The following is a 12,964-nucleotide window of genomic DNA, read 5'->3' as shown; positions in this document are numbered from 1 at the left end:
CTGAAATCCCTTTCCAGACTGTAGGGAATGTCAGGTGACAACAGGGCAGAGTGACACTGACAGAAGGCTGAGAACTGCAATGAGCTGGCAAGGGGCAGGGAGAGACAAGGGTGTGCAAACACCACACCCTAAATGTGCAGGACATAAGACAGAGAGGGAGGATTATGGATGCTGAAACTTTTGAAATGCTAGCTGTCCAAGGATATCTATCTTTGCTCTGATGCTCCCTCTCCAAGTACATTATTAATGTTTGCTACATGAAATCCAATTCTGGCTGACTGACACCTATCAAACAAGGCACACCATGAATTGTGTATCAGCCTGGTGAACTGAGGAAGAAAAAAATAAGTCCCCATTTCTGAAAGCTGTCTTTAAAAAAAATTAAACCCTACACAAACAAAAATACCAAACAAGCTGCCTGTGTATCTCATGCTTTACAGCTGTACACCCAAATACAGCTGCTCTCTACTCACACGTCTGCTCTGCCTGAGTTAATGGGGTACCTGGAGCCCAGGAGGGGTTCCCTCATGTGAATCCTCTGCAGTTCACATTATGAAGTATTGTCTGCAGCGATATTTTATATTTTTATAATGCAAAATTTACACACCCTTTACACACCACGCTGCTCTCCATAATGGCCCAGTGGGATGAGTGAGCAGAATAGGGTTGCACCACTAGTGGAAGTTTACCCGCTCTTTTCCAAAATGGAAAACCATATTTTGTTTGAATGGAATTGCTTAGGGACTATTTACAAACCAGCTCCCAAGGATTTGGAAAATTTTGCTACAACTTTATTTGGTTGCAGTATGGTCTCTGTCAAAGCACCCAGCCTCTCTTGTGCCCTGCTCTGCCTTTAATGCTGCTGGAATCCTGTTTCCTCTGCGATGAGGAACCTGCAGGGAGCAGAGGGGTTCCTTGCTCTGGCTGCTCCCAGGGATGCTCTGCTGTCCAGGAGAAGCCTGGCCTCTGGGAGGCCTGGCAATGGCTCTGCCTGGGGTGCTTGGTGGCCCAGGGAGACATGGCATATGGACTTGGAGACAGGTACCAGAGGCTTCATGGAACACCAGCAGGATTCCTGGATGGCTGTGCACAATGGTGAATTTACACAGATTTTCTGCTGCCTCAAAAAGGAGAACAGGCAGAGAAGTAGGGATGAGGGGGAAAGGATCAGCACTGATTAAGATGACAGTTCTGCTAATGTCACTGTGGACACAGCCACTTTCCTTTCCTTTGCCAGCAGCAACTGCAATAATAAGATGCAGAGGGAGAAGGAGGGAACGTTGCTGCTCACAGTGCTGCTGGCAGTATTTAGATGAGAATCTGGTGCTGTGATGGATGGCCACGATGCAAAGATACATAGTGATCAGTGCTCTGGAAATGCAGGCAGATTAAGGAGGACTGTGCCCGACTGGTCTGAAGGTGACTCTGCAGAGAGCCAGTGGTTAGATGCTAATCTGTTTTTGCTCCCCACAAACAATTTTTGTGCAGAACTCACAACAGTCCTTGCAAATATGTTGTCAGGTGCTGCTTTCTCACTTTGGCCTAGATCTGCTCCCTGGGCTCTGGGGTTCACAGGCAGAGGACTTGTTTGGTCCTGACAATCAAGGTGAACATCAAGGCTGGGCAGAGCAGAGTGATGCAGCTGTCCTGTCTCCTGCCCCTGGTCCTGCACCCAGTGTCCCCAGGCTGGGGAGGCTGGCTGAGTGGCACTCCTGTCTCACCATGGTCTGCCGACAAACTCAATTCTTGAGCTCTGTGCCGTTCTATAGGAGCCTTTTTCCTCATTTTAACTTCCTTCTGGCAGCTGAGGAGGGTTGATACAGCTCTGCCCAAGCACCTCTGGCTTCAGGGTAAGGCAGTGTGTTCCTGGTGGGTCTGGAATGTGCTTGCAGGCTGTGTGAGATGGGACAGTCTTTGTCAGATTCACAGACACCAGTTAGGACTGGATTGAACAGGGATAAACCACAAGTGAGGAGTGTGAATCATGGTGACTGTGCCCTGAACCTGTATCAAGCCTGGGGAATGAAATGAAATCTTTTTCCACCCACACCTTTAGCCCTAAACCACTGCTTTAGAAAAGGAGGAGGGTGATGTAGAAATACTGTCCAGGCTGGTTGGTGTTATCATTATCAGCAGCACATGGGTTTGCACACTGAGTTTAATTGTAGTTACTAACAGTGTCCACCAAGTCTTGTACCTCACACGGTGGCTCTTAAGTCTCACATTAGGCTGCTGGACTGGGATTTAGGGCTCATTCCATCCACTTTCAAGGACAGATTCAGATTAAGTAGGAGATGTTTCTGGTTTTATAAGCTTCATGTGTATTTGGCAAAATTAGCTGTGATGGGTAGCTCTGAGAAGAACCATTTGTATAAATACCCAGATATCATTATTTGGATCCACATCTCCAAGGTCATTATGAAGAGGTAATCTTTGCCATCTTTCAAAACACCAAGTCAGGCTATTTCCAAGCAGGTTTCTTCTTGGAAATGAGTATAAAACTTTAGTTTTAATTCTGTAGGAGTTAAACTGAAAATTATTAACATCTCCAACACTAGACTTCACATATAGAGCACTGTGGGTATCTATCTCATGTCTCCACTTAGCCAGGGGCACTGTCTTTGCTGCCTCTTTCATCCAAGGACAAAAGGAATTTGTTAGGATGGCAAATGTTCTCCCATTCTTGCAAATTAGCATTAGAGCATCACTACAGAAATATTCCATGCTATCTGGATTATGGCAATTAAATTTCTGTCAATGAAAGCTGGTTTCTAAACTAATATTTAAAGAAGATGAGAGAGAGATGTCTACATGAGGGGCATTACTAAACAGATTTCAGTATTTATTTTTCTGACAGAGATTCTGTTTCTCCTGAAAGGGTAATGTACATCTATCTTGCAAGGAGTTTCCTTAGAGGGTTTAAATGAAGAGTGAAGATTTGAGAACAAAATGAAAATGGAAGAAATATACTGCCACAGGAAGATCAAAAATGAGGCACTTGGGGCTTCAGAGAGTTATCATTAATCCCCTCCTGCCCAGAGGTCATTCCTGTGTGACCATCAAAGTGACACACATGCAGCAGTCTGGCAGAGTGCCACATCTCTGGGTTTGATGGACTTTGCTCTGGGGATGGCTAAACCTCCAGCTGTTCAGAATGGCAGCTTGTTTTCCTCAACAAATTCACTCCCATGTTTATCTGACCTATCTGGAACCACGAAAGGCAATTATAAATCATTTAAATTGTATTTTCAACATCTTTTCCTCACCAAAACCTGGAAACACAAGCAGCCATCAAAACCTGAAAGCTTGTCCTGCCTGAGCACAGCTTTGCCTTTAGATTAGGATCAATGTCAAGCCTGGGTTGTACTGCCTAAGGTTGCTGTTGTAGTTATGGCTTAACAAAATGTGTAATAATGTTCACCTTATTAATGGGGGGGGGGGGGCAGGGGGAATGCAGGTGTGTGTCTGTCTGGTGTGCTGATAAGGCTCTGAGGGTGACATTTACCCCCAGGACAGCACAAAGAAGTCCCTGGCTGGCTCTGTGAGGCAATACTGCCCGAGCATGGCAAAACCACATATTTCAAATAGGTAAAAGGAGGCAAAGGTCAGAAATGTACTCCAAGAGGCAAAGGGAGCTCTTCTTCAGAGTGAGGAGGAGCTCAGGGATAGAGCTGAGGTCTCACTGAACCAGCAGTGCCTGAAATGGTTTGGTTCTGTTCACCTCATTAGCTCGGGCATTCTACAAACCAAGGGATTTAGAGCACTGAAAAACAGTTTAATAGTAACTGACAAAATGTAAGCATTGATTTTGAAAATGCTGCACAGGTAGGATGAAAGAGCAGCCACGTGATGGATGATAGATGTGGGAAGCACTTGTTTGGCTTTGTTTGGGTTGAGTAAAAGATGAGAGAGAGGGAAAGAAAAGGATCTCCTAACAGTAGCATGAATATGAACAGTGTGAGACACACTCAGACCATATCACAAATTCAGAGCCTCCTTCCCCACCCTGTGCAGCTGCACACAGATACAGGGATGGTTGCTAAGACAATATCTGATGCCTGCAGATAAAATGTTTATTTGCTTTTGTATAAAAAGCGAGCTGGAAGTACAGCTCATGATTGCAAACTGGGAAAGAGGACAGATCTTTCCAAAGCTACTGCCAATCCCCTTACAAGGACAAGACTTGACTCCTGCACGTTCTGAAGAGGAGCCTGTGACTCAACACGTGGATCTGGACTGAATTGCATTCACAGGTTTTTATTCATTGTGACTCCTAAGATGCAAAAATAAGAGCCTTTCAAAAAAAAAAAAAAAATTTAAAAGACACCAGGGGGTGATGTTAAAAAACTACCAACAAACCAACCCTTCTGAAATAATGGGAACAACTGTACATATTTCTCAGCAGTGAAAGAACTAAAACTCAGGTGTATTCTGACTCAGATAAATCTTAAAGTTTCCCCTGTGTACAATCGAGACTGAAAATTGGAGAAGGGCTGATGTGAGGAGATCAAAGTTTCCTCTCCAGATGAGGACTTGGCTCTTCTTGCTCAAATACACTTATTTTCAAGACTATTTGCTTTGTGATAGCTCTAAATCCAGGGCTTTCAATCTCTTAACAAAACTCCTGAGCACAGTAAATGCATTGAAATAGGATTCAGGGGAATATCACTGGAGTCAGCAGGAGCTGCTGCTGCAAGGGATTCCACCCTGTGTGGGTGAGAGTGGAATGGGTGATGTTTCCTCTCCCTTTGCTCCTTTTCCCAGTGCTACCAGTAACACACAGACCAGTGCTGCATCATTTCCAAGCAGCCTCAACACCTGAAACTGTCCAGGCAGGCAAGGCCAGGACACCAGCAGGAATTCAGGGTTAACTGCATTAACCTGGCTCATGTTTGAGCACGCTGATAGCAGCCTCTCAAAAGAGACCAAAGTTCTCAGGGCTCAGCTGGAGGATAAGGTCAGGAATTGACATTTTTTAGAGTAGTTTTTAAAACTTCCTCCTCCAAACACATAAATGAAGTCCACTCCCTCATTTAAAAGTCAATATTGTGACAGGAATTCTAATGCAATGAGGAATATGTGCCACAAAAGCAGTATCACAGACTAGGGTAGGCAACTTCTACAGAAGCTGTGAAATGGATACTTTTTGTATGCACAACCTTTCTGCTGTGGGGAGAGATTTCAGCTCTTCAGTTGTCTGCAAACACAGACAACAACTGGCCATGCATGGAGCCTGTTAGCTCTCCTCCAGAGCTCATGGCTGCTCATGAGTGCAAACAAAACTGTCCAAACTGGCCTCATCTAAGCCAGCCTCCATCATTTGTCTTGTTTGTTGACTGACACAGGGCCAGCTGTCCAGTTAGTGAGACAGAAGCATTAAGGTAGAGAAATCATAGAAAAGAAAGACTGGGAGGCCCCTCAGGGGTCACTTGGTCCATCTACTGCCCCATGGCAGGTTCAGCTTTACCTGCACCACTTCTCTGTTTTGCCTAACCTGTTTTCCAAAATAATTTCCTGAATTCCCAAATCACACATCACTCCACTAGGCATAAAGTGAAAGGTGTTCTTCATGAAAAATAGAGCTGCTCAGCCAACAGCTTCTCTCCAGGGTGTTAATCTGGTGTACAATACCCACGTGTGGTTACCCAATGCAATCAGGAATCACGCTGATCCTTTGGGGACATGCAGATCTCAGGACTGGGAAATGGAAGATACAGGCTAACATTTGCCTGTGGGATTGTTATTGGTAATGTGCATAGATGAATTTTGGCTGGGTGGGGTTTTTGGTCTGAAGTACTTATGCAGTTGCCTTTAATACCTCAACTGGAACCAAAGGGATTAGGCACACACTGAGCAGCTCTCAGGTAGTGCTCATCAGTGATCTCATCGAGGTTACTCTCCTCTTTCTTTGCCTTCCCAGGGTATAAGGTAAAATTGGAATAACTCCCTGTTTGGTTCATCCTCCTCTTTTCCTTCTGCTTTTCATCTTTGAGCACACTTTTATGGGTTATTTTGTGGGGCCATGTTTATGCACACAAAACCAACACACGTTTTTGTGTGCATAAACATGGCCCCACAAAAGGAACTCCCCAGGCTCAGTGCCACAGTCATTGGGAGAAGTTTGCTGCACGTTCCACAGGGAGCCTCTTCCACACTTAAAATCCAGGGACTTCACCCCTGGACCTACTGGGAATGGCACCAAACCTGTTCCTGCAACCCAGCATCCCACCAGGGCTGTCAGCCTGGCACCATCACAGAGCTCATACCAGTCAGTGCCAGAGCAAGAGAAGCATTTAAAGATACCACCAGCACATTATGGATTTTTAAAATTGCTTTTAATATCTAATGTCCACATCTTAATCCCGGTAAAATAGCTGAGCTCCTAAACAATCTTGTAGGGACTGTGAGTGGGTGGAAAGGAAGAATGTTTGTGAATGGATGTGAGGAAACAGCAGGGAGATTTCACAGAGGAGGCAATTGAGAGCTAATCCCAGGCTCTGCTGTGTGACAGTGCCTCTGAATGCTCTTATTTACTGATGAGCAGCAATTGACTGAACTGTACTATTTCTATGTTTTAAGAATTTTTCCAAAACTGCATACCTCAGGAGTGTGTGGGACAAACTGGCAATGGAAAGGAGCAATTCTAAAGTAGTTAACAGGCCTGACTGTCATTTTTGTTCTGCCTGTATATGTAAAGCTTTATAAAAGTAGTTTTAAGGAAAATGAGAATCAACACTCTTGAGCTTACATTGTCTCTTACAATTTGAGGAGCTAGCACAAATCTTTCATTCCCTTCTTGACTTCATGGAATACAAATCAGAGAATATTATACTTTAAAAAAATAATTCTGGTCTGGCTAACAGCAGGAAAATCCATGATTCCAGTGATGGAAAGTAACAGTACAAAACTTACTGATTCATATCAGGTACTGCAGGTTTACCATCAATTCCTGATTTACCAGCAGCTCTCTACATTACTGGGACTTCACAGCCTCATATTCCAGTATTTTCCTAGACAGAAGATTCCTAATTTGAGAGACTTGGCTTGATGTTGACCAGAAAAACAATCTCTTCTCTGGCAGATCAAAGCAGAGCAGACACACACCACTCGCTTCCTAGCCCAGGACTTGTAGAGTTTCACTTTTTGGCATCACTTCAGAAGCTTTAAGATTAGAGAAGGATATAAGTCAAAAGATTTGAGGCTCTGAGGACTCATTGCACTGCAATCTGGGTGTTTGTTGTTTGGGTTTTGCTGATTTTATTTATTTATTTATTTATTTACTTATTGTTTATATATTTGTTTTCTTTTTTTTTGAACCTTATGCAAAGTACTTAAATGAGGTGGAATTAGAGACAATGCCAAATTGCTGGCCCACCACTTGTTATCTTTTTCTCCCTACAAATTATCCTCCTGTTTGAGAATTGCTCTTGTTTGAGGAGATTTATCTGTGTGTAGCTTTTGTTGGGGTATTTCACACTGCTCTGAGAATAAGGCCCCAAAGAGAAATTTGAGAAAGAAGAAATTTCTGGGGTTAGAGGAGTTGAGCTAAAATACTATTTTCACATTCAGAACATTCACAGATGCCTTTAATACCATACATCCAAAAGAGAAGCACATCTACCAGGGAGTCACCTTTGCCACTATTTCTCAACAAATCTCCAGAAACTTTTGGTTATGCAAGAAACACAGAAGATTTCCCCCACTTTTTAAAACATCCCAGTATAATCAGAAATAAATAGATTACTGTTAGTTTCAACATAAATTCATGCTGTCCAGAAATAAGATGGGAGAAAAACCTTTTAGGTAAAAGCAGAAATTTCATTAAGAAGCAACATGTGAAACACTTTCTTTGTTAAGCATAATTAGCAGTTCAAAGACACTTGCCTTTCAAAGTGTCTGCTTTGATTCCTGTCAGATACAGAGGCAGTGATATATGACACGACATTCATCAACTAACTCTCAACATAAAATGATGTGATGATTTTTCTCTAATTGAGGGGATAGGAAAGCAATCCTTTTTTTTTTTAATGAGTTTGAGAAATAATTTAAATGGCTGTCAGATCTCCAGCAGCAGGTAGTAAAACACTGGATGGAAGATTTTCAAATTCAGTTTTTGCCCATTCCCAATATTTCTCTTTTAGAAGTATTTAACTTCCTGACATGTCAAGTATTACTTATAGGAATAGTTTTCTCCTGTTTTTAAGACATCTCCTGTTTGAATTTGCCTGCTGACTTCAATTTGCTATTCTGACAGCTTTCTTTGAGACGAGGTGGCTCTTCTGAAATGTATTCCAGCTGAGAGGTTTCAAAGTAGTTTCATTTTATTTTTGATCTTCCTGTGACTATCAAGTCCTATGCTGGCCTTTTCTTTTTTCTAGTTGGCTGCTCTGGTGTTTCTTTCCCTTCACTCTCCACTGACTCCCCAGCACATTTTTATTTCACAGGTGGATATTTTGTGTACTGTTTCTCAGATGCTATTTTTCTTAACCTCTGGATTCTGCAATTCACATGATTCTGCTTTTTTTTTTTCAGAGTAGAATAATTATTGAAATAGTTGAAAATAACTAATGTAATAGCCAGCTAGAATAACTCAGTAGCAGAAGGACTTGTGAGCATGAACAGCTCACAGCAGAAATCCAAGGTCTGTTCTCCAGCTGAGAGCACAGGAGAGAAGGGGTAACTGGTCCTACATCACCTTGATGTGGCTTTGATGGCTGCAATAGGTTATTTCTATGTGCCCAAAATCTGCCCCTTCAGATTTTACACAGGCTGTGGGCAGCATTTCAAGCTGTTCAAAAAGAGAAACTGAAAAGCCAGTAGAAATATTCCCTTACATAAAACCAAGTTGTGAAAATAACAATTTAGATTATTTTAAATTCTTTTCTCTCTGTCTGTGGTTCAAGGTTTTAGACACAATCCAGGCCTCCCTTCTGGGTTTGTTCCTCACACAGGATTTTCTTTCTCTTCCCTTGCACCAAGTGTGGGGCTGCCTGTGTTTTTGTCTCAGTGTAGCATATGAAAAGCAAAGTTCTGCAGCAAGAAGTGTCCTGGAAGCCTTGGTGACAGCAAATTTTGGAAAAGCAAATGTTCAAAGCTGCTGCTTTGTGTGGAGTGACTCAGCTGTCTGGGCCTGGGTTTGCCAACAAAAAGGCAGCTAAACTCAGAGTTTCCATGAAACCAGTGAGCAGTCACACTGTCAGCTCTGGTACAGACATGTGAACTCTTCATCAGCTGCAGGGAACCCTTTGCTGTGGAAAGGGATGAATAAAGCCAGAGCACTGCATGAACACCCAGTCAGGGTGAAGGAACCTTGGGTCTGCATGGGACAGGAGGGAGAAGCCAGAGGCAATGACCAACAGAAAGACAATTTTTATATCTCCAGTTTGAGGCTGTCCCTCTCTAACACCCTTGCTGAGTCAGAGTCCCCCCAGAAGTTACATTTCCTTCATGCACCAATACACAACTCTGCCTTCCGGTACTTTACAACATGAGGGAAAAGTGTCTGCCCTCTGTGAACTGGAGAGGAAACCAATCTAAAAATTCATTGAGTCTACATTATTAAAATTGTCTGTTGATTCTGCACTACATCAAATATTTTAGGAATATGTTCATTCTGTTTCATATACGAAGTAGCCCTGTGGTCTCTGACCTACAGTTGTTTGCTAACAGTATTTTCCTAGAAAACTTTTAAATAGACATAAGATTGAATTATCAGCAAACAGGAAATAATAATGTTTTCTTTCTTGGAAGTAGAGTTGGGAAACCTGGCTCCAAACCCCATGAAAAAACAGCGGGAGACCAACAAAACATAGGTGTGCAGGCGAAATTAACATAACCTAAAAGTTTGATATTAGAAATACTCATTGAACAGTACAAAAAAAAATCAATCTCAGTAAATTTCAAGATTCTTAAAAGATAACTTAGAAGGAAGGTGTGTCAAGAATATTAAGTCTTTAATTGTCTATTTTTGACTCATGTGGAGTCTTGTTTGTACAACACAGAATCATTTTCATCCACCCAGCTGCCAGGATGACAACCCTGTGAGTAAAAGGTCTGCGTGTCATCAAATCCCATCCAGAGTAATTTTCCTTTAAAGACACCATTTTAATTTATCTCAAAGTCCAGTTTAGCTCTCAGTACCACATTTATGCCAGTACCACCAAGCTGTACCAGCATTACAGGATTATGAGCTGGGATCACTTACCCTGTCAAGTCTGGTTTCACACTGACACTTCCAGCAGGGCAGGTGCTATATTTTATTAGTTACAGAGATTCACTGTGCATCCAGAAGCTGCCCTCTGCACCCTGCTTTTATAGCAGGATTCAATACAGCTGAGCAAATACAACCTCTGCATTATATATGAGGTGCAGGAGGTGATGGGAGCAGGGTAAATGCTCTCATCAGGTGTAGAGTGCACAGGGAGCCACAAACACAGGGACACTGCAGGACCAGGGGAAAGGAGGAGGGAAAATGTGCTTGAGTCTGCCAGGAAGGCCCAGGAATCCCTGCTCAAAGGACTTCTGTCCCAACCAACTCTGTAATCCCTACCCAAGGCCTGGATGCAGTTAGAACTCCACTACATTTCCATGCCTGACTTCGGTTAAATTCTCAACACCGCAGCCAAACAGGGGGAAAACCCCCAAACAAATCCAAAGTCCTAGTTGCTAATAACTTCTGAACAGCAAACCAAGAGTAATCCCCCAGCCCAGGGTGGTTTTTACTCACCTCCATTTGTCTCGGGGATATTTAAGGCAGAGGCTCATTTTTGTCCTGCAGACTCCGTGCTGCTGCTCAGGCTTATTTTGCCAGGTCGTAAAAAGGCTCCTGAGCAAAAGGAAGAGGAAAGCAACACGTAAAGCAAACACAGAAGCCCAAGAGGAAAGCTACACCCTACAGAGCAGCACTAATAGCAACGGGAGACTCGGAAGGAGAGAACACTCCCAGTTAGTAACTTTTTCCATCGATACATCTGTTACAAAACAATTTAGCTGCGAACTTCTCTTCCTTCTTGCAAGCGAGGCTTTGCTATAGAGGAGACCTCAGAGACCTCAGATAAACTAAGTGATGAATGTGGGTTTTTTATTTTTTTTTTTTTTTTTTTTTTTTAACCAAGTAAGCAAATTATTGAAATATAAACTAGAAGCTCAGCTGACTGCTTTAAAAATACACTGCTAAGCAGTAATTATGACAAGGTGCATTTGTCCATGCTTCAGGGTTGTTTTTAATTCAAAAGTCTTCACCAGAAGCAGAGTCTTATTTAAAATAACCACATATGGGAGTTTCTGGCCAGCAAATGCAGCAGAGGTGAATGTTCAGATGATTAATAACTTAATTTTTTAAGAGCTTGATGGGCAGATGAGGAAAATATGCCAAACTGTCCTTGCCTCGAGAAGGATTTTAGTGCCAAACCAGAACTGCAGTGAGAAGGAAAACTCACGATTTCACCTCTAAAGACTTTCAGGGTAGGGAGATGTGTGGAGGGGCAGAGGGATTTACTGCAGCAGCAGAAGCTGCTGGGCCCAGCTGTGTTTTCACATTCTTGACTCAGTGGATTTGAGCTTCTCCAAGAGCCAGGGCTGCTCCTCGGTGTGGGTCATAGGGTAGCCACGTGTGTGAGCCCACAGGGGCAGTGTGGAAACTTTTGTGCTGACAGTCAATGTGTGGCTTGGAAGAAATAACAAACAATTTGGTTTGAATTAAAAAAAAATTGACAGGTACATCTTGCCAAATGTTAGTCAGAAAGGAAACCTGATGGATGTATTGTGTATGAAAATTCCCAGGGTGCAGCAAAGTCATTTGTTTTCCAAGAGCCAGTATCAGGTTCTTCCCTTGCCTCAGAATAAACCTGGAACTACTTCAGGGAGGTTGAGAGAAATTAAGATTCCATTCACCAGGGTAAATGAAGTCTGCCTTGAGCACAGAGCCAGAAAATGCTGTGTGCAGTAACGGAGGTGTGAAAGAACTGCTGCAGGAGCTATCCTATGAAATGTAATATTGAGCCCCACCCCTGAGCCCCTGTAACCCTGTGACATCTTGCTTTGCTGTTTTCCATCTCCATGGGCTGGTGGACTTTTTAAAAGCTGTGAATTATGTGAGGAGACACACAGCTCATAATGAGGTGATAAGGCAGCTCATGGGAGAAAGGAGTCATCTGCTTCCCATCTGGAATACTAAGAGACCTGAATCTACTTGGTTCCCAAATCTCCCCAAAGGAGCAGGTGTGCCTGTGCCCTTCCTTGGTGCTCCCTGAAAACTGCAGTCAGCATCTCCTCCAAGGAGATGAAGGAGTTTTCCTGTATCAGGTTCTATCAGCCATGAGATAACCTAAAAGCCTTTCCATCCACATTGCCAAGGTAAGGGATGGCCCTGGGACACAGGCTCAGGAGGGACAGAAGTGTCCCCAGCCCTGGGACACAGGCTCAGGAGGGACAGAAGTGTCCCCAGCCCTGGGACACAGGCCCAGGAGGGACAGAAGTGTCCCCAGCCCTGGGACACAGGCTCAGGAGGGACAGAAGTGTCCCCAGCCCTGGCTTGCTTGTGTTCAAGCTGAGAGCTGCTCCCTGGGCAGGAGTACCCTGCATCTGCCCCTGCAACACAGTGGTTGTGCAAACTCTAGAGCAGCAGCTGGCCAAGGGTTGAAGACTGAGGACTGAAAACACTGTACAAGAGGTGAGAACTGATTTTGGAGGGGCAGGACAATTGACCTACACCACTAAATCCCCTGTGTATAAATCCAGACTTCTAGAAGAACATAGAACCCTGGTTTTTTAGTCTTTTTGGATTATTCCTTTAAGAATGTTCCTTTTGGCCTGGCACAACATGGAGTGACATGACAGCACACTTTCCCCTCCTTTATAATTTTCTCTCAGAAAGAGCATCTGGCCTTGCTGCCTTTGTAGCTGGTTGAAAGCTTGACGTGTCAACTCTGAATAATTGAGCCAGGTTAATGGTAGAACATCATTT

General features: G+C 43.4%; 1 protein-coding gene across 2 annotated transcripts in view; it reads right to left on the bottom strand.

Moving 5' to 3' along the window:
- LOC135278667 (calcium-activated potassium channel subunit beta-2) overlaps positions 1 to 10,794 on the bottom strand; it is a 136,640-nt gene extending 125,846 nt beyond the window's left edge. The window contains exon 1 of one of the 2 annotated variants that reach the window (XM_064385308.1): positions 10,727 to 10,794. In XM_064385308.1, coding sequence (XP_064241378.1) covers positions 10,727 to 10,764 — 38 coding nt within the window. In that variant the 5' untranslated portion in view covers positions 10,765 to 10,794. The remainder of the gene's footprint in view (positions 1 to 10,726) is intronic. The other variant, XM_064385307.1, reaches the window with a different exon arrangement.
- Between the last annotated feature and the right edge of the window lie 2,170 nt (positions 10,795 to 12,964).

Source organism: Passer domesticus, chromosome 11, assembly GCF_036417665.1.
Source record: "Passer domesticus isolate bPasDom1 chromosome 11, bPasDom1.hap1, whole genome shotgun sequence".
In the NCBI taxonomy this organism is placed as follows: domain Eukaryota; kingdom Metazoa; phylum Chordata; class Aves; order Passeriformes; family Passeridae; genus Passer; species Passer domesticus.
Note: the sequence above shows the minus strand (reverse complement) of the source record. Positions and strands in the feature narration are given on the sequence as shown.